Source organism: Panonychus citri, unplaced genomic scaffold, assembly GCF_014898815.1.
Source record: "Panonychus citri isolate SS breed McGregor unplaced genomic scaffold, ASM1489881v1 Contig00050, whole genome shotgun sequence".
NCBI classification, from domain to species: Eukaryota; Metazoa; Arthropoda; class Arachnida; order Trombidiformes; family Tetranychidae; genus Panonychus; species Panonychus citri.
In genome coordinates, this window is record NW_026515455.1 from 143,684 (window position 1) to 165,440 (window position 21,757).

At 31.9% G+C, this 21,757-nt stretch overlaps 6 protein-coding genes across 8 annotated transcripts; 1 reads left to right on the forward strand and 5 right to left on the reverse strand.

Moving 5' to 3' along the window:
- Positions 1–94: 94 nt before the first annotated feature.
- On the reverse strand, positions 95–2,340 carry LOC128385665 (dermonecrotic toxin LcsSicTox-betaIC1-like). The gene is made up of 3 exons (XM_053344552.1): positions 1,187–2,340; positions 462–963; positions 95–380 (listed from the first exon to the last, which is right to left on the reverse strand). Exons 1-3 carry the CDS (start codon positions 1,641–1,643, stop codon positions 95–97), a joined length of 1,245 nt encoding a protein of 414 aa, XP_053200527.1. The 5' UTR covers positions 1,644–2,340.
- Positions 2,341–2,645: 305 nt separating this feature from the next.
- LOC128385738 (beclin-1-like protein A) lies at positions 2,646–5,602 on the forward strand. 2 transcript variants are annotated; one of them, XM_053344641.1, is made up of 5 exons: positions 2,646–2,907; positions 3,446–4,029; positions 4,098–4,314; positions 4,385–4,536; positions 4,974–5,602. In XM_053344641.1, the coding sequence occupies exons 1-5, from the start codon at positions 2,810–2,812 to the stop codon at positions 5,288–5,290; spliced, it is 1,368 nt and encodes a 455-aa protein (XP_053200616.1). In that variant the 5' UTR covers positions 2,646–2,809; the 3' UTR covers positions 5,291–5,602. The 2 variants fall into 2 exon arrangements, with proteins under 2 accessions (XP_053200616.1, XP_053200615.1); XM_053344640.1 differs by lacking the exon at positions 2,646–2,907 and having other exon boundaries at positions 2,998–4,029.
- Positions 5,603–11,171: 5,569 nt separating this feature from the next.
- On the reverse strand, positions 11,172–14,062 carry LOC128385808 (ABC transporter G family member 23-like). The gene is made up of 2 exons (XM_053344730.1): positions 13,922–14,062; positions 11,172–13,781 (listed from the first exon to the last, which is right to left on the reverse strand). The coding sequence occupies exon 2, from the start codon at positions 13,686–13,688 to the stop codon at positions 11,484–11,486; it is 2,205 nt and encodes a 734-aa protein (XP_053200705.1). The 5' UTR covers positions 13,689–13,781; positions 13,922–14,062; the 3' UTR covers positions 11,172–11,483.
- Positions 14,063–14,171: 109 nt separating this feature from the next.
- LOC128385812 (ribonuclease H1-like) lies at positions 14,172–14,890 on the reverse strand. Its single transcript, XM_053344734.1, has one exon. The coding sequence runs from the start codon at positions 14,794–14,796 to the stop codon at positions 14,275–14,277; it is 522 nt and encodes a 173-aa protein (XP_053200709.1). The 5' UTR covers positions 14,797–14,890; the 3' UTR covers positions 14,172–14,274.
- A 1,224-nt stretch (positions 14,891–16,114) lies between these two features.
- On the reverse strand, positions 16,115–18,399 carry LOC128385811 (NECAP-like protein CG9132). The gene is made up of 5 exons (XM_053344733.1): positions 18,042–18,399; positions 17,655–17,942; positions 17,301–17,415; positions 16,955–17,174; positions 16,115–16,797 (listed from the first exon to the last, which is right to left on the reverse strand). The coding sequence occupies exons 1-5, from the start codon at positions 18,131–18,133 to the stop codon at positions 16,598–16,600; spliced, it is 915 nt and encodes a 304-aa protein (XP_053200708.1). The 5' UTR covers positions 18,134–18,399; the 3' UTR covers positions 16,115–16,597.
- A 325-nt stretch (positions 18,400–18,724) lies between these two features.
- On the reverse strand, positions 18,725–20,905 carry LOC128385809 (rRNA N6-adenosine-methyltransferase ZCCHC4-like). Of its 2 annotated transcripts, none has more exons than XM_053344732.1 (5): positions 20,785–20,905; positions 20,306–20,381; positions 20,166–20,245; positions 19,656–20,092; positions 18,725–19,581 (listed from the first exon to the last, which is right to left on the reverse strand). In XM_053344732.1, exons 2-5 carry the CDS (start codon positions 20,317–20,319, stop codon positions 18,817–18,819), a joined length of 1,296 nt encoding a protein of 431 aa, XP_053200707.1. In that variant the 5' UTR covers positions 20,320–20,381; positions 20,785–20,905; the 3' UTR covers positions 18,725–18,816. The 2 variants fall into 2 exon arrangements, with proteins under 2 accessions (XP_053200707.1, XP_053200706.1); XM_053344731.1 differs by having other exon boundaries at positions 20,306–20,588; positions 20,785–20,816.
- Positions 20,906–21,757: the final 852 nt, after the last annotated feature.

The following is a 21,757-nucleotide window of genomic DNA, read 5'->3' on the forward strand; positions in this document are numbered from 1 at the left end:
AATTAAAAAAGTACTTTTCTCTAGCGAATTCGCATTCGCATATTTGAAGAAATTGAGGAAAAGACAAAGTCCATAAAGTGGCGATTGAATTTTACTAAATCGAAAAATCATCATCGTAAACCGGTAATCTCAAGAAAACGAAATCTCTTAAATACTTGGTGAAGGAAGTGAACATATCGGCCGCACTGGTCACTACTCTCAGACTAACAGGTGGCATTACATTGGCACTTGGCGCTGGTTTCTCTTCCGGGTCCGACTGAATTCGTTCCCATGGATCGTCTTCCGTTGTCGCTAATCTGTACCTGAATCGAAAACTTGGTTCCTTTAACACTTTAAACAATCTCTCTGGATGATTGGTGATAATTCCATCGACACCAAATCTAATTTTGATTAAACAATAAAAGAAATTGATTAGCAAGTTGCTGATATTTCGATAATAAAAGCAAAAATTTCCAACTTACTTGAGAGAAGCTCTTAGATTATGATGCAGATCAATTGTCCAATGATAAACTTTATCGATAACTGGGTCGGGGATCATCCCGCTTCTTGTGTCACGTTTTGTAATGACCTGAGTTAATCGACCGAGATTATAAAAAGGAGATATGCAATTGGAAAATCCATCACCCAACCAAATGTTGTTGGTGATTTCGAGTCTTTGCCACATCCCGATCACATCTTCGACTCGGTCATTCATTCCGACATCCCAACCGATTTTCTTATTCAGATGCTCTAGACCATTGCTCTCGAGTTCATTTTGAAAACCTAAGACAAAATCGTAATCATAAACATGGCCAATCGATAAAAGTAATTTGATCTTTGAAGTGGTTGATCCAAATTCAAATAAATTTGCAATCACTTTTTGTGCCAAATCACTTCCAGCATTCGCTTTAACTGACGCAGGTAAAGTGGAAATCTTCAAGTCGAGAAAGAGAAGAGCGAAATCTTTCTTGTAATTTGCATTTTCTGTTTAGAGAAAGAGAAAGTGATTAATCCACTAATTTTTAACTAATTTTGATCAACAGGTGGTTTCACTATCGAGATTTAAACGAGAATTTGATTGTTATTAATTCGGAAACTTTGAGACCCAACAAAAGACGACGATTACTGGACAGTTTTCAAAATTTCTCAGCGATAAATAAAAGTGTCAACAGGAGAGGAAAGAATGAAAGAAGAGAAAATATCTTACCTGGTTTTGTAATTTCTCGAACATGGGCCAAATATGTCTCAATATCCTCTCTTTCGGTACAATGGCGGAAACAATCACAAGGATAACCATGGAAAGTGTAGAGAGCTGATCCGCTCAACGAGAAGGAGACATCAGCTTCGATTGCATTGGCACCACGAGAAAGATACGTGTTGATCTCTTTGATTGAATTCACCATGTGGGCAATGTTGTAAAAAGGTCGAGCACTTGAATCGGCTCCATGAACCAGCGATGAAAATAAAATAATTAATGATGAAATTATTAAATAGTTGAAATAATATGAAAAGATTGATGGCATTTTGAAGTTGGTGAATAAACATGAAGATGAAGATGATGGACAATAATATGAAGACGGTGACGGGGATGAAGGCAAAGGTGACAAAGGCGATGATTCACTTTGTGAAGAGCACTTGTTTCTCCTATGAAGTTTTAAAATCATGATCGAAATTAATTGTACAGTTAACAAAAATATTGTAATTTATTGGCACTTAGAAATTATTGGGAAACAACATCAATGGTTAAGCACAACATTCAATTTGAAACAATAACTTCACTTGTGACTTTTTATCGAACTTTTCAATCGCTGTTGTTCATCTAAACTCTCTCAAGACGGACACAGGTAGATGGTCTTGAAAACCCTAAAAGAGAAAGAGAGAGCCCAAGAAGAGAGGAAGATGATAGTACTTCTATCCTTATCCTCTTTCTTCTCAGTATCATTATAATCTTCTTCATCTTCATTAACGACATTAACTCAACCTCCTCGAAAGTATTTATCCTCTTTTATTTAGATTTCAACTGATCATCGATACAAGATTAACTTTATCTTTGAATCACTCTTGTTAATCTCTAGATGAAGCTTATTATTAATCCACTGGAATTTATCAAGCGAATATGAAAGAAATAAAAAGACGATGAAGATTTGGTAACGTTTTTGCCAAAGTAACAAAAACATCGGCTCTTCAAGATGCGAGGAGTTTCAATGAAACACCGGTCAATGCGAGAAAATGTACCTTAATTTTAACCAAGATTCTTTATTTAATGAACCAAGGAGAAACTTTTACTACCCAAGAAGCTACTGATTTATTTTTCAACATCACTAAATTGTTCCAATCTATGGGTATTAGTTAAATGTTAATCTAATTAGAGAAAGGATCAACTCAGAATCACATGATGCTGAAGCTTCTTGGTAAATGAACTACGGTTTTATGCAAATTTCCTTGTGAATTTTACTCTGAATGTAGATAATAAAAAATAATCACTATAAAATCATTCACCCTTTACAATATTCAAAAATTCTATTAATACTAAATGTTTTTACATAAATAGATGAATTAATGTAATTATACAACAATTTATTAACTATTAAGTGAAACTTATAAACAAACATAACCTCAAGTTGATATAAATGGTTCTTAGCTCAAAGAATCGCTTGTGATTGGACAGAATCACGATATTGGCTCCTCCTTTTACAGACTTTTTGTAAATAGATTTAACTGGGAGTTGAAGCTATTGTAATATTATCATTTCTCTCTCTCTCTCTCTCTCTCCCGTTGTCATCCTCAAGCTCTCTGTAACTGACAAGCAAAGGCCATTATCATAAAATGTATGAATTGTTTGTGTAATCAAGAAACTGTCATAACCATACAAGAGTTTCAATTGACAATAATGATGCTGATGCTGGAAATGATTCCAACAGGGAAGAGGTGAGTTCACTTGATTTCATCTCCTTTTCATCCTCATCCAGTTTTCCTTTTTCTCTTAGATTATCTTCCTTTTGATTTTCACTTTTTTTAACCAAATAGACTTCATCTAACCAAATGAAGATAATTCCATGAACAACAAACTTCAAGATGATTCTGAGTTTCGATGAGCAAAAAATCAACATTATAATTCTTAGATAATAACAGTTGGAACTTTAATCATCACGATTCCAGATCTCTGATTGAGATTTTCCCCTGTTTCAGTTGAATTATTTTTTAATTTAATCTCAACTTTCTTCATCCTCATCATCTTTTCGTCATCATCCTCATCATTTCCCTCCTTCTGAAACTGACTCCCTCCCAGTTTGCTGTCTCTGTTATATTCCTTCTGGCCATAAGAATTGAGATTTTATTAGTAAATGTCATCAGCAGGCAAAATGTCTTCTTTATCTTCATCATCCTCATCATCGTCTTCATCTTCATCTTCTCCTTGTTGTTCGAATTCTTTTACCTCCAATTCTTATTCTTTTCCTATTAATAGTTTGTCAAATTCAGTTAACCCGTCATCGTCCCAACAAATTCAATCATCAGTCCATCAACAATCACAATCACAGCACCAGAATCAACATAATCCACAACAATCAAATATAAATAACAACAACAAACTGGAATTAAATTATACTCATAATAATAACATAAGTAATAATTGCGATAATAATAAAAGTGATATTGATAATACAACTGATAACAATCAAGTTTTATCAACAATTACAAATGTTACGACAATCATTGAACCATCAGCAACGATAGTTACAACAACGACATCGATACAATCAAATTTAATCAACAACAATCAGCAAGTTCATTTCTCGGATAATTCAAGTAACTTAAGTACTCCAAGCCCAACAAAGGATATCACTGATTTAGGATCAATATCTTGTTCAATTCTTCATCAACATCAACAACAATTGCAACAATTGAACTGTTCACCTGATCATCTTAATCACCAACAACAGTTGAAATCATATTCACTTGTTAATCATTCCAATAATCAACAATTTACTAATTATAGTGAAAATTTAAACACAAACGTTCAATCAACTTACTTAGTTCCTCTTTATAATGGTAAGGCTAATTGAACAACAAATTAATCGAGCAATTGTAATGACAATTAATTTCCATTTAAATAACAGAATCGGATAATAACAACTCTACAAACAACGCCACTAATTGTTATGAAAATGGCGACATCGAAATGATCGGTCAATGTTCAACTGACTATTCACTGAACATAATACCTAAAGTCGAGCGTCGAGCTGCAAACGTCCGTGAACGAAGAAGGATGATCTCAATTAACTCTGGATTCGAAGAATTAAGAATTCACGTGCCAACATTTCCTTTCGAAAAAAGGTAAAAATCAATAATCTATCAATACATTTAATTATTACTCTCAAATCGTAATTATCTTTTCTTCTAACAGATTATCTAAAATTGATACTCTTCGATTAGCAATCGCTTACATTGCACTTCTAAGAGAGATATTATCTTCAGAACATGATACTATTACTTATTTCGAAAAATGTCTGGATGGTCAAGTTCGAAAAGAAAACACCGAAGGCTGGAAAACAAGCGGTGAGTTCATTTGATAAAATTAAATATTTCGAATGCGAAGCTCAATTGCAATTGCGAAGAAATCACTTAGCTCGATATATTTTTCAGGAATTACGAATCGAATTAGTTTGAAAAAATGCGAATTTGTCCGATTTTCAGAATTAAATTCCAACATCTAACTAGAAATAATTAACACGTCATTTAATTGATAATTCACTTGAAGGAATAAAATTGAATTAGTAAAATGTTCACTATATTGTATTAGATAAACTGATTTTATAATCTCGAGTTTCGATAAATATTTAGTCTTAGCCTATATTGAATCATCCAAGTAAAATGTTTTATAGGATGAGAGTAGATATTGATTCAAGGGTATTCAGGTTAACATAGAGTTTATCTAAGTAAACTGAGTTTCTGATTTTTATTAATTCTTTTCTAATTTTTTATTATAAATTTAGACTTAACTGCTCGATTAAATTGGATTAATTGGGAAAATCTTGGTGTTAATCCTAATCTCCGTAATTTCGCCAGTCTTTTAGCTCAATTTTCAGCTAATTCATCACAGTTACAAGAATTAGAACCTGAAATAGCAGTTCCAGTCCAACCTTCATCTAATCCGATTCCACACTTACCTCCTAATAATACTCACCTTCATCACCATCATCCTCATCCTCATCCACACCCACACCAACATCAACTTCATCATCATCACCATAATCACCACCATCACCTTCATCATCCTTATTACTCAGCTAAATATGAAGGAGGAATATGATTCTAATCGTTTCTGCAATTAACTAATCACCTTTGCAATCAAAACAAAGAAAAAAACTTAAAATTATCCAAATGATTGTAATATTTATTAGCTTGTAGCAACTCAAATTAATTATCAGTGTTTTTATCAACCTGCTGATCTCAGAAAACATTATTATTGTTTATTATTGTTTCCTAGTCTATTATTATTATAATTCAATGAAAAAGTAACAATAACAATAACCTGTGGTCACTCAAAATGTAAATACTGTTTATCCAAATTATGAATCAACAGATAATCTATAATAATAAAGTGACCAACTTAACAAAATAAAATAGCAATTTGAATCACAACTTACTCACAAATATTTAAATTGTGCTGACCATTGGTCAACTTGATTGCTCAAGTGGCTAATCCAATACTAGAAACACAGATTAAGTTTAAATCTTATTACACTATCAATTTACATGAACAATCAATTATGAACCAAAAGAAAAAATTGATTGTTTTGAATTAACAAATTATTAATTATCGAATATTGAATTATTGGATGGATACAAAATTAGTGTATCATTTAAATTCATTGAGTTGAAGTAATTGTTGAAACTTAATCGCAAACAATTATATGTTAACAGTATATTTATGTCAACCACAATTGATTGTTGATTGATTTACGTTGCTAATTGATTGTAATAATGATTTAAATCATTTGTTGATCAACACACGTTCACAAAACAATGAACTAATGATTTGGGTGACAATTATGATTGGTAAAAAAATAATGATTAAGTATAATGAAAATGATGATAATTGATGTTGAAAATTGATGCATAATGTTGATGATGATGATTTGTTAAAGGCTTGTTTCCGCTTTGATGGGCAACTGTATCTCCATCCTCCTCCTCCTCCATCATCATCATCCTCATCATCATCATCTTCATCCCAAGAATATGTTGAATCCTTAAGAAAAGATGAAAACTCAACGCGTGGCAAACACGAGGCATCATCAGTCTCAAAAAGGAACCACGAAAAAGTAACACAACATTTATTTCATTTCTTATATAATGTTGATCAACTTTTTTCCCAACAGAGATGATGGAAATGATGATCGTCATCATCCTTGTCATCATAATCATCATTGTAATCATTTCCTCTAATATGTCATTTACCTTTATTTGATTCTAATCATCAACAATCATTTAATTGCTGTTGATTTCAATGAAAGAGTTGCGATCACATTGCCCTTAATTGTTGCTTGCGAATGTCCAACTAATATAAAAATTATCATATCTTATTGTTAGATAAGTTTTTTATTTCTCAATCTCTATTTACAAACAATAGATTTAGGTTAATGTGATCAAAATCAATTGTTGATTAATAATTAATTTCACTTGCAAAACTTTTCGATTAACATTAAACAATTTAATCATCATGCAACAATATAAAGTAGTTTATGAAAGTAATTAATTTTATTGAATTCAGTTTTTTCTTGGCAAAAAGCTGTTAGTTAATTAGTTGAATACACAATCAATTTGATTGTTTCCTTATTGTTACCTAATTAGAAACAATAATGTATCTAAACTTGGACAAAAAGGTTTGTTATTAATGATGTAAAATTAATGGTTAATTGCTTAATCAACCCTTGGCAAGAATCATTATTCAACAATTATTTGGTCAACCAAAATACTCAATTGTAACAATTTACCAATTCTCTCATCATTGGTAATCAAGATTAAATTGATTGGAAAATGATCTTGAGAGAGACAAATGTATCTATTACCATGAGAATCTCAAGGATGGAGATTAGGATGAGGATAAAGATGATAAGAAGACCACAAAACCTCGTGACTTATTATTGATATTATAGTTTGGCTCACATCTTCAAGTGGATATCACATTTTTTGGTTTTCATAACAATGTTTTTGTTGAATATCACATTGCGTGTTTGAGACCGCGTGTTGCAACCTTGGCACGCGTTTTACTTTCACTTATTTTCTATGACCAGTTAACAAGTTGTAACAATAATAATAATTTTCCAAAATCAATTGGAGCAGCAAAATCGACGCACTAGTGATTAGGTTACTTTAGAAAATAAATTCTCGTACAATTTTTCATCGCCATTCAAACTTTTGTTACTACTTATCAATCACTTTGCATAAATTGTTGCAATTTACTTCGTATGTTTTATTATTATTATTAGGTTTGTAAACTTTATATTCACTGTGATTTAATTTAAATTGTTTGTTTGCAAGTTTAATGAGTTTGACTGCGTTTCCGGGTAATTTAAAACAACTTTTAATCCTCGTGACAATTTATACATAACCAATATCAATTTTTAATAACTGTTAATCCTGATAACTGAATCAATTAAAAAAACATCAGTTCCCAGGAGATTTAAATATCAGCTTAAATGTAGATCTAAACAAAATGGATTAACATAGACTGTTAATTGTTGAAAATCTTGAAAAAATTCAACAATCAATTAATAAAATTCATATTCAGTGTATTTCACCAAGTTTCTTTTAGATAACTTTTTTCCTCTCAAGTATTTAGATAAATATTCACGTTATGAGAAAATATCTGAATATCAAGGTCATTTTATGATCGAACTCGAAAATAAAATTCGAAAATTTCATCAGGTAAGTCCAGTGTATTTCTGTAATTTCGTACTTTCGAACTTATAACTTCGTGTTAAAGTTTAGTTTTTGGTCACTATTTTGAGTCAACAATGACCTTCAGATTATCGTCAAGGTCAACATGACTTGGCGGAATTCCCTGTAATTCGTTCAATTGATGAAAGAGCCAATCGATTAATGTTACAAAGCTTGATCTTCAAGATAACAAATGCCAAAAACTGAGCTACACTAGACGATAGAATGGTTTTTATGTTGAGCGTCTTTACTTCTTCGAGTTGAAGCAAAAAACCTGACCAATTGGCCTCAATTACTTGCGGTACAATTTCATAATGGTACTAATAACAATCGAAACGGTTTCTTTGCTTTGAATAGAAAAATAAAAACAATGAAAAAAGACGCAATTCAATTGGTTAGTATCAAGAGTTTTGGACATAATTGTAACTTTAGAAATGATGAATTCTCGAAGTATTCAATACGAAATTTACCATTAGTAATTGATTCTTGCTCCATCTTAAATTGCTGTAATTCATTTTTCGGTTTCTTCCCATGAATTTAATTGTTTGATTGTTTTGATGTGTATTTATTTGCTTGGTCAGTGATACGATTGCTTTTAATTGATTGGATTGACATGAGAAGTAAATCAAGTTAAATTTAATGATTATCATCATTGATTATTGTTACAACCATCGACAAATATTATTATGATTGTAAATGACACCAACTGGATTAAAATGATTGCAAACATTGATTTGTCTTGGATTAAACTATAACCAATTGGATTGATATTATAATAAGTATTAAGTACTTGCTCGTGGCTTAAGTTTAGTTCAGAGATTAAATAGTTTACTATATATTTGATATTATGTTTTCGATTGTGGTTAACAATTCCCTGATTAATCCTGATCAGTGCCTCTAAATTTTAATGATAATTTAAATTACAATCTACTGATTAGAAGCCGAGATTTATTGAGAAAGCCACGTGAATAAAAAATCAGGTAATTCGAGTTGGAAAAAATTGTCAAGTTTTACTTTAAATCAAAAGATTAACAAACGACAATTAAACCACCAGCTAAAAAAATCATCGAATTGTTTTGATTGTGATTTTTTAAAATACTAATTGTTCAATCAAAATCAATTGCTTCCAGTTTATTGTAAGATCATAGAGATTAACTTTTCGATTTCAAGTTGATAATTACTTAAATTGGATTGATATCCAGGTCAGAAAGGTCAATCAAATGATAATAACTTTGATTGGGTTTCGCCAAAAAGTTGATTAGGTTTGTCGATCAGCTCGAAAATCGACTAATTGTGGTTCAGTCAACTAGTTGTTATCAATTAAATCTAATGTCCACTAAGGTCAATTTATTAAAATTTCGAAATGAAATTTAAATGTAAACCCTAGATGGCGCTTTTCTCATTAAAATCAATCATTCTCTCATCTTGAGAATCGATGGTAATTATAAATTTCGATACATCGTCACTTTAATTGTTACTATAGTGCAACTGAAAATTGACACACAATTTTAAATGTTGATTATTCATCAGCCAGTGAATTTTAATCATTGAAATTGATATAATTAATAGCGAAAATTATGAGAATTCTGATGCTACCAAAAAAATCGTAATTAAGAAAAAATTCGATTATTATCAGTTAAATTAATTCTTACGGACTTTAATTGTTAAGTTCGTAATGTACGTCGGAGTTTTGTTCAATTTAAATTTAGGAAAATTTTTTTTTAAATTTTTTAAATCGAAAATTAAAGATGGAAATTTCATCTACCTGGTGGTATGTAAAAATTGTAATTAACTTGATCAGTTTTCTAATAATTTCAATTTGAAGAAATAATCAGTAAATTAAAAATCATTTTTTCTTTTTATAATGGTTGCCTATGAAGCGCTTTACATTGTTTTCTCCATAGAGGGAGCATTAAGGTTTCATTAATTTTCAACAATTAGTCTTAAAATAGTTGTTAATTTTATGTTAATTATCGGATTTAATATTATTTAATATCATTAGAATGCTCATAAACTGTTCTATCGTTGGTGAAAATTTAAATGATTAAAACAAACTGATTGATTAATAATCAATAATTAAAGTTATGTGTCAATTTTCAGTTGCACTACCTTATTTCGCAATAACAATTAAGCAGTTTGGTTGAAATTTTAATTAATTAAATCATAAAACTGATATTAATTCTTAATCAATAATTGTGAGAAAAACTAATTAGATTAATGAAGCAAAAAGTGCAACTTTAACAGTAACTTGGAAAATTTATTCTGATTTTGTTAATCTTTTGTGCAATCAATTAAAATGTTGGGAACAATTTATTCATTAAACTTTATTCAAAAAATCCAGTTAACTGGATTAGCTATCGATACATTGAAAGACAATAAAACATAATGAAGGGTAGACATTTAAACAACAGGGAATCAATTGAAGCTGAAAAGTTAAACTTCACCTTCCTTTAAGCTTAATCACTAATGGCTATTAATTAATCACCTTGGATCTTCAATTAAACAAAAGTTATTATTGTTTCTGTTGATTTACCTTGTCTATTGTTATTATTTAATCACAATTAAAATTGAACTGTAACCAAATAACATAAATAAAGAGACAATTGTCTTGATTTTTACCCTTTTTTTGATGTTAACTTTTTTTATTTACTTCTGGTTTACTTTAACTCTATTGTGTTGATTTTATTGATTGTTGATTGTTGATTGTTACCTCGCCAATTGTATTTACCATTAAATAATTAACCACCATTACTTTCACTATTAGTATTATGTTAACAGGTTATAAATTCAATAGTGTTTAATGATAGCTTTTCAATCAAATGTTAGCCTTGTTTTTTTCAGCTTCATCTATCAAATTGGATTTACCAAAAACAACAATCACAACAATCAACAGTTATCACAGCAATTATAATATTAATCAGTAACATAAGGACAAATGATTGTATTCAATCATGAAGATTATTTAACAATTTATGTTATTCAAGTCCAATTTCCGTGAATGATTTTCACTTTCACTTAAAAGTGAATGATGATGACGATATTAATCATGTCCGAATTACTTGAAACCGGACTTTCGCTATCGAGTTGCTCACCTTTACTTCAATCATTTTGTATGAAAATCCCGTTATTTCATCATCACAACGAGTTATTAGCTTTAATTTGGACGGAAATGTTTTAAATTGTTATCACAATTGAAAATTAACGGCGAAATTAAAGAAGAAAAAAATTATCTTGATAAGTCGGTTAATGTGTTTCGTTTATATTTTTTAATTTCAAAACTGATTAATTCTCAACTTTTTTAATCTATTTTCTTGATTTTAAAATCATAAATATAAAAAATACATATTTTAATTTCTTTATACGTGTTTGTGTGTTTGTGTTGATTGTTGATCATTTTTTTGCGCTCAATGAATATGCAAAAAAAGGTTTTCTTTGGCATTTGGGTTTTACAAAAAGTATTAAAATATAAAAGTGATAAAAATGATGGTGATTGATGAAATTATCGATGGTGGTTAGATTGATGATGATTTACAAGAAAATGGTTTGTAAAAATTGAAAGTTAATTATTTGCTTAGTCTAAAAAATCTTAAACCAATTAAAAAGAAAACAAATGTCCAGACAAGTGTAATTCCGTGAGCGGTGGCCACTCGCGGTGAGAAAATACTCCAATCTTTATACCAAATATCACGCAGGGCTTCATTGGCCGCCGTTGTCGGCGCGTATTCACACAGCCAACGGAAATAAGCTGGAATTGCTTCCATAGGCCAAATTGTTCCACTCATGAAAAGAATTATAAATAAAGTGGCAGCCGAGAAAACGGCACATTGTTCAATTGAATCACAGAGAGCGGACACGACCATTCCATAGGTCATTCCAGAGATATTGAGTAGCATCAAAAGTGGAAGTGAATGAAGAATATGAATACAATCGACTGGCATACTGAAGACAGCGATGGGAAGATAAATGATCAAGAAGAGATAAAGGGACATCATGATGACACGACTTAGGGCGAACGCTAATAACATTTGCGAAGGTTTAACACCAGCGACATAATTTCTCTCGAAAGTTTGATTTTTACGCTCATTAATTAGATTAAGTGCTGTAAGAGAATAGGCAATGGCATAAGTTATGTTGACAATTAATCCTGGCAACATGAAATCACGATAACCACGATAACTTTTCTTCTCTAATCGTCCATAGATCGGTGATCCCATTTTGATTGGAAGATTGGCGATAAATTGTGGCATTCGGACATCAGGATCCTCTTTGTTGTAATCTTTAATAACCTGTTGCACAAAACTGATAAAAGACTCATCTAAATAGCGATGCATCGTAGTTGTGATTACTCGATCTGTTAGATCGGCATGGAGGTTGATATGACTTGATTGGATTGATGAATTAAGTGGTTCACTATCGGGAAACAGAACATCGTATAGCGATTCAGTGAATCCTCTTTTTATATGGAGATATCCCCAAACTTCACGAACTTTGGCCGCTTCAGCTGCCTCACTAAGATCCGAATAGTTGAAAACATTGAAAAGATGAGGATCCAAAGAGCCAACAAACTGTCGACCCAAAAATCCTTCAAATCCAACTTCTTCGTTCACAATTCCAAGAGGAATGTCAAATGGTTGACCACCGATACAAAGGGCAAACAGTAACATGGACAGAATTGGAATGACGTATTGAAAGCCAATAGTCAAAGGTTCTCGAATATCACTGACTAAATGTCGCCAAAGGGCACCAAAGAATATGAAAAACCATTCGCGGATTCGTTTCTTAATCAGGACTGGATCGGTGACGAAAGTTGCAGTTGGAACATTTCCCTTGTACTCTATCTTTTCTTGTTCAGGAACACAACTGATTCTACCTTGATTCCTACAGATATCGAGGAAAGCATCTTCCAGTGTTTCGACCCCACGATCTGCTAAAAGGCGATCAGGATCTTCTTGCATTAAAAGTCTTCCTTGTCTCATGAAGCCCACATTATGTGACCTGCGAGCCTCTTCAATGTAATGGGTTGTTATGATTATTGTGGCTCCTTGATTTTTAGAAATGCACATTAAATGTTGCCAAAGTTTTTCCCTCAATAAAGGATCGACTCCTGAAGTAGGTTCATCTAGAATCAAGAGACCTGGTCGATGAATGAGAGCGATAGCGAAAGAAACACGTCGCTTTTGTCCCCCACTGAGCTTTTTGATCATTCGACCTTTATCCGGAAGTTCAAGAACTCCCATTAATCCTTTGATTCTTTCATAAAGCTCTTCAATCGATAGAAAAAATACTCGACCATAATAGATTAAAACTTCTTCTATGGTCATATTCTCATAGAGCGTATTTTCTTGAGGCATATAGCCCACACCAGTACCAGGAATTTGAGCGGTTTCACGGCCTGGCTGTTTACCAAAAATCATGATTTGTCCATATTGAGGTCGAAGACAACCGACGACACAACGAAGTAAAGTTGTTTTACCACATCCACTGGGTCCCAATAGGCCGTAAATTGTACCTTTTGGAACCGTCATGTTGATGTCCCTCAGAATTTCCTCCTTCTTTTTGGTCAAATAACCTAAACCACGAATAACAAGTCCATTTGTAGCAGGAGAAGACGAAGAATTGGAATTGTTGGTGGTTGAGTGATGAAGATGATTGTACAACGATGATGAAGTTGATAACTGTTGACGAAGTGCTGCTGATGGTGATTGCCACGGAACCGATATTTTTACCGAATTGTTGCTACACACGGTTAAATCTTTTGGTGCACCCATTTCGGGGCTGATGAAGATTCAACAAGTAAAAAAAGTTAAAAAGATTTCAAGTTAAATTGGCGATCCTCAGGTCACTTTTGTTAATCAAACAATCTAGAGGAAAAGGTAAGGAAGATGGTGTTGAAATCACTACTCTCTAAAGGTAAAAAGGAAAGTAAAAAGGTTTTGACTTGAGAAACGCTTCACCACGTCTAAGGAGGTCGTGACCTTAATTCATTACCAATATAACTTACACTTTGCTCCGCCTTAAAATCACCTTAGTCAATGCGCCATCTCGAGGGCAGGTAAGGCACTTTTATCATCTTAATCATTGATTACAAATGAAAATACAAATTAAGTCTGTGAAAATCTTATCAAGTTCGCTAATCGGATTGTCAGTTCAACTGAATTACATGGGAATTTGTATCGATTTAGCTTGATGATCACTCGAAGAAGTTTTTTAACCAAAAAACCCTTGAATTTACAACGATGCTAAACAATGAATCTAGTATATTGCATCATTTAATTTTGACATGTAATTGTGTTTTAGTCAAAACAATTAAACTAATTCATTGTCAATAATCAATATTTTAAAATAGAGAAATTGTCAAACTGGTAATTTACATTCTTGATAAGCTAAAGTTGCCGCTTGTTTGGCCAGTTTATGGGCTCCATCGTTTCCAGCATCTCCAGAGTGTCCGGGAATCTTTTCAAATGTAACACTTATCGTCTTTAGAGCTTTGATTAAAGCGAAAATAACATCTTTATTCTTGATCCCTAATCCATTTTGAGCTTTCCAACCATTTTCCTTCCACTTGTCAATCCATTTGGTTGTTGAGTTTACCAAATATTCACTATCCGTTCTTAGAGTTAAAGATGAAAAATTTTGCTCTTTCGCTTGTCTAATAGCCCAAAGGGCAGCATTCAATTCCGCTCTACTACTGGTCTGTGATCCTTTCAAAGGAATACTTAAATTACGCTCATCATCTGGTCCCCAATAAATACCAATTCCAGCTCGAGCATTTTGTTGACCATTATTAATACAAGAACCATCGATGTAAACGATAGCATGACGAACTTCTTGGTGAATAGAACGACGTAGTAATTTAGTTAATCGATTAGTTATCATTGTAACAAGAAAGAAACGGAATACTAGTTAAATACTTGAATCTAGTTAATTAACATGAAAATTAAAATGAAACAAAACAAATCAAAACATTTCGTTTCCATGGTAACCAGAAAACCGAATCAAGAGCCACCTACAGGAATAAAGAGTAACCTTAATCTCCTTCATCTTTTTTTGTGCTCCTGTTAAATTTTAATTCGATTAACTCTACCTGTGAATCAAAAAATTTAATTTTGTGCTTTTATTGTTAATCTCATTGCACGGATCAAATCGATGCCAAAATTATGATAGTTCGACAGTTACTTTGGTTGTTTTTGTTACTCTTAAAACTGAGACTCTTATTGCGTCGTAATTACTACAACCACCTCTGATCTAAGGTTAGTATCACATAATACATCTTACTAATTTTCCCTCTTTTTTCTTTCCTTGATTTAAAATAGCTTTATCTAAAAATTCTGATTAAAATGTCTTAAATGACCAAATATTTAAACTCTAATATTCAAACTCTAATATTTAAACTCTCTATTTAAACCTAAATATCTAAACAACATCATGAGAAGAACCCTAATGTCGACACCGCTTATGCTGAACTGGCTGCCTTTCCCATCATAAAATATCCACAAATGTAAATCAAAGATGTAAAATGGACAAAGGACAAGAAAAACAATTCATATTCAAAAAATCGTATTTATACTGAAAGAAAAAATTTGTAAACTGAGCGATTAGCCCAGTGCCTTCGGGCCTTCAGACGACAGTCTGATGCTGAATGTATAAAACATTAACCTCAGGGGAGGTGTAATAATAATCCTTCAATCAATTAATGAAAATCTAATTAATCTTAAATCTTATACAATTTAATAAAAGTAAATTATAAAGAAAATTAAATGATTACATTTCCCCAATCGAGATGAACAGTAATATTGGGTAATCATAACTAATTTCATTCTCTTTAATTTTCAATCGTCTTTCGTGATAATCAGCTGATTGTTTGATTAACCTTTTGATCAATTGTTACAAAGCTCGAGATAAATTATGTTTTCAATTAATAAAATTGTTTATATTTTATCGCCATTGTTATTATCATAATTACAGTTCTAAGATAATCATAACCTTATCCATATTATTTACATACAATGTAGATTTTGAGTAGATATTAACAATCAATAGTTATAATTTGACAAGTTGATTGTTACACAATTAGAGTGATTTTTGTAACGATCAAATGTTTATGATAAACTCTAATCAACAGAAAATATTGTTTTCTAAAGTCAATAGAATTGTAAACATAATATAACCATTAAATAGTTAATTTTAAATCAGGTTTTGTTTGTTAAAATAAATATTAATCCAATTGGAATCCCAAGAAAATAAATCATTTGTTTCGTTCAATAAGAACTAGTATTAAATCAACATTAGTACATGTGAATGTTTGAAGAAGATTGAAAATAACATGAAGATCATAATAGTTAATTAAGAAGAAGAAGAGTAACAGAAGTTGATTAGTTAATCAACGAGTTGAATATTAGTTTTTCCTTATCAATCTATAGAATTTATCCAATTGTGTTGCCGGTTAATTATCGATTACTATTAATGTAATGTATTCTTCGGATTGATTCATCTTCATCATCTAAACTTTGGAATAAAAGATTAAGTTACCAAATAGAGAAAAAGAAAAAGTTAATCAATGATTGAATTCAGCTGAAAGTGATTGAGAACAGGTAATAATAAGTATCGAAGTTATTGCATTGTAAGTGAGTTGAGAAGCGTTTCTGCCTTCAAATGTGCGCTTATTATGTCGTGTTCATCAGAAACTGGCCCAATTATTGGATGACTGTTGATTCACGTCAACACCAGTCGTGGTATTGGCTGTATTCGTATCGGAGGTTCCTTCAAAATCAGCCCACAAATCGTTGTTTGGTTTACTGTTAGAATCAAATATCTTTGTGATGTCCTGTTGGACAGTTGATGGAGCCGATGAGCGAGAGAGACTTAAACTGTCAAAATCTGTGAAAGTGACAAGAACAAGAGAAAATTAAATTGAGAGCATCTGAATGAACAGTAATGAGAAGAAAAAAAAGATAATCATTCAAGTGACTTTTCTTTTTTTTTCGCAACCATTACACTAAAATTTTACTAATTTTTTATCGCTTTAAGCTCTTACCATCAAGCAGATCATTATCCTCTTTCGAGGAAGTTTGAAGCAAAGAATCAGAAGCAGATGATTCACTGAATACTGGTTTAGAACTGGAGTTGGTTGTAGTGATGGTGCTGTTATTACCCGGCGGGCCTGGAATCTTAATTCCACCCGGAGGAGGAGGTAGAATACCTATTGGGCCAGAAGACACTTTACTTTTAGCTTTAGACGCAGACCCTGATTTTTTCTGGTCAATTGAAATGAAAAGGAGAAAAACAAAAACAATTAGAATTATGGTGATTGAGAGAAAATATCTCTACGAGATTAGAGTAAAAGTAAATCCTGGAAAGTGAAAGTGGATCAATTTACATACTGAGATATTCAGATTAACTTTGATTGTTTCTCCTTCTTTAAATTTCAAGTCCAGTTTGGGCTGATTATCTCCGGATGCATCTTCTTGCTCCAATTTACTCCGCTTTTCAACCAATCTATTTATACACATCATTCATATCAAGAAATGGGTGGATAGTGGATTTAAAAAGAATAACAGAAAAAGAGAATCATGAAAATCGGAGTAATAGAGAGAGAGAGAGAGAGAGAGAGAGAGAGAGAGAAATGGAAATGCAATTAGAAGCATAAATTAATCTATAGATTAAACAGATTCCATCAATTGATTACAAATGGTAAGAAGGCAAATTAATTGGTCTATAAAAGGTCCAATTCTTACTTGAAATGATCCTGAAGAGCAACATTGAAATCAAACGAATCTCCCCTGTCCGCAAAACCCATTCCAATAAAAGCCGATCTTCCGTTGTCATCCTGAACTCGAATGACAAAATAGCGACTTGAATCGGAAACCGGTTCGACTGCAGGCCCTGGGTATCCATCCACCGGACATTTGGCAAACAATTGACCACTGGTCTTGTCCTCAGCCTTGAGAATACATTTGTCACCTTTCGCAACCAATTTCATGCGACAAGTCCAATCAGGAGCATCTAATTTCCAATCTGAAGCTCTATAAGAAAGAGAGAGATTGAAATGTAAACAAACGATGAGAGAAAAAGGAAATCAGAAAAAAGATGAAATTTGAGTTGATTACGAAAACGAATCTCACCTTACAGCTCGATTAGTTGTTCTTGGAGGAATTTTGAAAAACAAAACCTCGCTTTTAACCAAAAGGATCCTTTCGTATTCCTCATTAGCCATTTTGGGTTTCAAATCAAATGAATGTTGAGTTACAGACACGATGAAGATGAAGATGAAGATGATGATGATACCCTAAGGATCAATGTTATCGGACCTTCAGGAGTGAATATAAGATGAATATTAAGTAGATAATTGTTACAGTAACATAAGAACCAAGAGAGGAATAGGAAGAGAATCGATTTAATTAAAATGTTAAATGAAAATGTTTCCAATTGACAATAAGTTAACAAGCAAAAAGAGGCGGTGGCAGCTGATGAGTCAACTCAGCTAAGTAGTAAAGGTAAACACTCAAGTCTCCAATTGAATCGTTTCAACAACCAAATTAATTGAATTTAAATTGTTCCTTTTCACACTCAATTTCTCCCCTGGTCTTAAATCAATTCCGATTGATTGCAATTGGTTTGTTTGTAACAATCTCTTGAATCAATTTGATTGTTTGACATGATTAACTTTCTCACTTTCTCTCTTTCGATTATCGTTGAAACAATTGCGAACTGATCAATAATTGATTAATCTAATTAATTTGATAGAAAAAGTAAATTATCTTGGATGTGAGAATCTAATTCACAATATAATCAATACTATTGAGTCTTAAAGGTAACAAAAGGTAAAATGATTTATTGTATTGATATAAAATAGTTTTTTCTTTCTCGTTTCATTTATTATCAATAAATATCATTTTCTCAGAGCGATGACTTTTTGTTGGACATTTTTTTCTGTGGGTGTTTGCAGGTACCCGGAAGGCGACATATTTTACAGGCCGGACAATGAGTCCAAGTATCTTTAACACACTTTTCACAAATATTACAATGTTTGGGTGATCGTCCATCTTTCGAGGTGCAAGCATTACAATCATCACAGTGCCTGTTGTTTTCTGAAACGTATCGTTTGCATATTTCGCAGTATTTGTAACCCTCTTCGGTGGGCAGAGTGAAAATATATCCTTGGATGTTGGTGAATATCCTGACAATTGACCCTAAGGAGGAGCGACACCGACAGTCCTTTAATGCTCGGTGATTAGTATAATGCACTTTGTAATCAGTTAATTTTAAATTTTTCATGTATTGAGTCACTTTTGGTTCATTAAAATAGGGTAAGAATAACATGACCGCCATTTGATAGCTATCACGATGTAATTTAACAGAAGTTGATCCTGTGGTTCCCGGATGACCATGTACTTCAAGATATCGATCATGAATCTTGTCCAAAGTCAAACTGAGAGCTTTAATTAAACCTCCAAACGGCGGATCTATCACAATACAAGCTTTTCCTGGTTTACATTCTCGAAGAAAACGATCTAATTTAGATTCACCTTCACGACCCTCAAAGAAAAATCCATTGAACATATTGAACATGATGAAATGTTTCCTCAGATAGAATTGACAATAACGAGGGTCAATATCTAAAAGTACACTTTCCATGTTCCAACTTCGTTTATTACTTTGAACCTAAAGGTAAATAGAGACACAAAGTTACTTTAAGTTGTTTCTCTTGTTTATGATTCGCAGACAAAAACTTTTACCTGTTCGTGAATAGATGGACATCCAATACAAATGATCCTATCGAACTCTAACTTTTGAAAGGTTTGGACAATAAAAGCAACTGTCACATTGTCGAAAAAATATTGAGCCTCTTTTTTCCGTTTGGTAGTCGCCTGAAGTAATAAAGTTGGTCTTCTAATCAATTTGAGTGGAACCTTATCAATGACATCGTGTCTTTGGTGCTTATGATAATCACGATAGAGAAAAAGCTCTTCGCATCGCCGACAAAAAGCTCGCTCTTCTTTACGAGATTGAAGAATTTTAACCAACTTTTTTCGAATCTTTTTCCTTTGAACAACAAATTTCGAGGTATCGAGAGGATTTTTCAATAGAGGACATTTGTTATCTCGAAAAGCAGAACAGGCGAAAAAGTTTTTCGTATCTTTACCAACCTTCTTGGACAATAATAAAGCAGGACCTTGGAAACGAAGATAAAACATCAACTAAATGAAATTCACTCAAATTAAATTGTTACAATTCTCAATATTTACCATGTTTACAACTCGGCCTTTTATCACATTCATCAAATAGAACATCAATTCCCATGGATTTATTGGCGAACTTTCTAAAACTTAATAATTAGATCAACAATTAGAAGAAATTGGAAATAATAATAGTAGAATATAATTACGTTGGTGACTCCATGACTAGATGACAATTAACAGAATAAGATGGTTATAGTTGATTTGAGAATTTCCAATTTCCAACTACCAAAGAGTAAATAAAAACATGATTAAGGATCAACATGTGAATGGAAACGGATGAAAAAAAAGACAATATCAATGTTAAGTCTGTGGAACTTTTTTCCAGGTTAACTGATCCGATAAAAGTTTCACAGAACAAGATTCTGGTCACAGTAATACATTTTATCACTGAGACTTTGAATATTCAATAATCAATTAATTTATCGCAAGCTATGAATACAAAAAAAGCAAAGAAACAAAAATCAACTTGACATCAGATGTTGAAAGCATGTTAATGGTATAAACAGTAAGGAATTGGAAACATTTCTATCGTTTAGCCATAAAATAGACTCGATTAATGGATTAACGAGTGAAAAAGTGAAGACAGAATAACAGAATAACTTTTGCAATAAAATCAATTACTTACAAAACACAATTAATTAAGTTAATTGAATATACAAACAAATCGATTTGAAATTAACTCTCTAACACTTGGAGAAATTAATTCTAGGATCCAATAGATGTCACTATGAAAATCTCTTTCTTTTTCGACCAAAGGCTTAACCATTTTCCTTTCTTATTCTCTTTCTTTTTTCATGAAACTTTTCACTTTTTCATTAATAACAAGGTGGAGTTTAAATACTTGGCGGAATAATTCAATCAACAATCAGATTAAAATATCTAATCATTTATCCGAATCAGGTGAGAATCAATTTTCTCAAATCTTGATGATCTGCAATTTATTTAATAAAACAGAGAAATATTGTTTCATATTGACAACAATCAATTTGTTGTTGATTGAATTTCAATCCAGTCAATCGATTCTTTGAAATTATTTTGATTTTTTCTGTACCTCAAGAAATTGAGTAAATTGGATTAGATTAAATTGTCGATCTCAATTGTTAATTTCAAGCAAATGTTGTGAATAAAAGAAGAAACAAAATTATAAAAGGAAAGTTTTTAGTCTCTTCTTTTGACTTTGATTCGTTTTACCTTTTGAAAGTGAAAAGAATAACTTTTTGTAAATGATAACATATATCATAGTCCGTCCATGGATAGTAAATGTATAGTATCAAGAGTAAGAGGTCAGGTCAAGGTCAGAAGAAAAGAAAACAAAATCGACCTGAGTCTCTCTCTGGTCAAAACCGGATCTTTGTGGATTAGAGTGGATTCCAAGTGACAGGTAAACAACAACAAACTCACTAATCAATGCGAGCTTTTAGTTTAAAACCAATGCAAACGTGACCTTTATCATGTTGAGGTTAAAGCTTAAATCCAAGAAATAAATAGCAACCAATTAGATTGAGAAAAAGAGAATACAATCAAAAGTATCAATATAAACATTCAATTCTCACTCGAAACATTTGCAACAATTACAATTCCATAGGAAATTCATGACA

Coding starts and splice junctions, on each gene's coding strand:
- LOC128385665 (XM_053344552.1), bottom strand. CDS start 1,643: ATGATTTTAAAACTTCATAGGAGAAACAAGTGCTCTTCACAAAGTGAA. Junction 964..1,186: donor TCGAGAAATTACAAAACCAG/GTAAGATATTTT, acceptor TTCTCTAAACAG/AAAATGCAAATTACAAGAAA. Junction 381..461: donor AATCTAAGAGCTTCTCTCAA/GTAAGTTGGAAA, acceptor AATCAAAATTAG/ATTTGGTGTCGATGGAATTA.
- LOC128385738 (XM_053344640.1), top strand. CDS start 3,324: ATGTCATCAGCAGGCAAAATGTCTTCTTTATCTTCATCATCCTCATCA. Junction 4,315..4,384: donor ACATTTCCTTTCGAAAAAAG/GTAAAAATCAAT, acceptor TTCTTCTAACAG/ATTATCTAAAATTGATACTC. Junction 4,537..4,973: donor CGAAGGCTGGAAAACAAGCG/GTGAGTTCATTT, acceptor TTATAAATTTAG/ACTTAACTGCTCGATTAAAT.
- LOC128385808 (XM_053344730.1), bottom strand. CDS start 13,688: ATGGGTGCACCAAAAGATTTAACCGTGTGTAGCAACAATTCGGTAAAA.
- LOC128385812 (XM_053344734.1), bottom strand. CDS start 14,796: ATGATAACTAATCGATTAACTAAATTACTACGTCGTTCTATTCACCAA.
- LOC128385811 (XM_053344733.1), bottom strand. CDS start 18,133: ATGGCTAATGAGGAATACGAAAGGATCCTTTTGGTTAAAAGCGAGGTT. Junction 17,943..18,041: donor ACAACTAATCGAGCTGTAAG/GTGAGATTCGTT, acceptor TCTTTCTTATAG/AGCTTCAGATTGGAAATTAG. Junction 17,416..17,654: donor GCTCTTCAGGATCATTTCAA/GTAAGAATTGGA, acceptor GTGTATAAATAG/ATTGGTTGAAAAGCGGAGTA.
- LOC128385809 (XM_053344732.1), bottom strand. Junction 20,093..20,165: donor AAGGCCGAGTTGTAAACATG/GTAAATATTGAG, acceptor TTCGTTTCCAAG/GTCCTGCTTTATTATTGTCC. Junction 19,582..19,655: donor GTCCATCTATTCACGAACAG/GTAAAAGTTTTT, acceptor ATTTACCTTTAG/GTTCAAAGTAATAAACGAAG.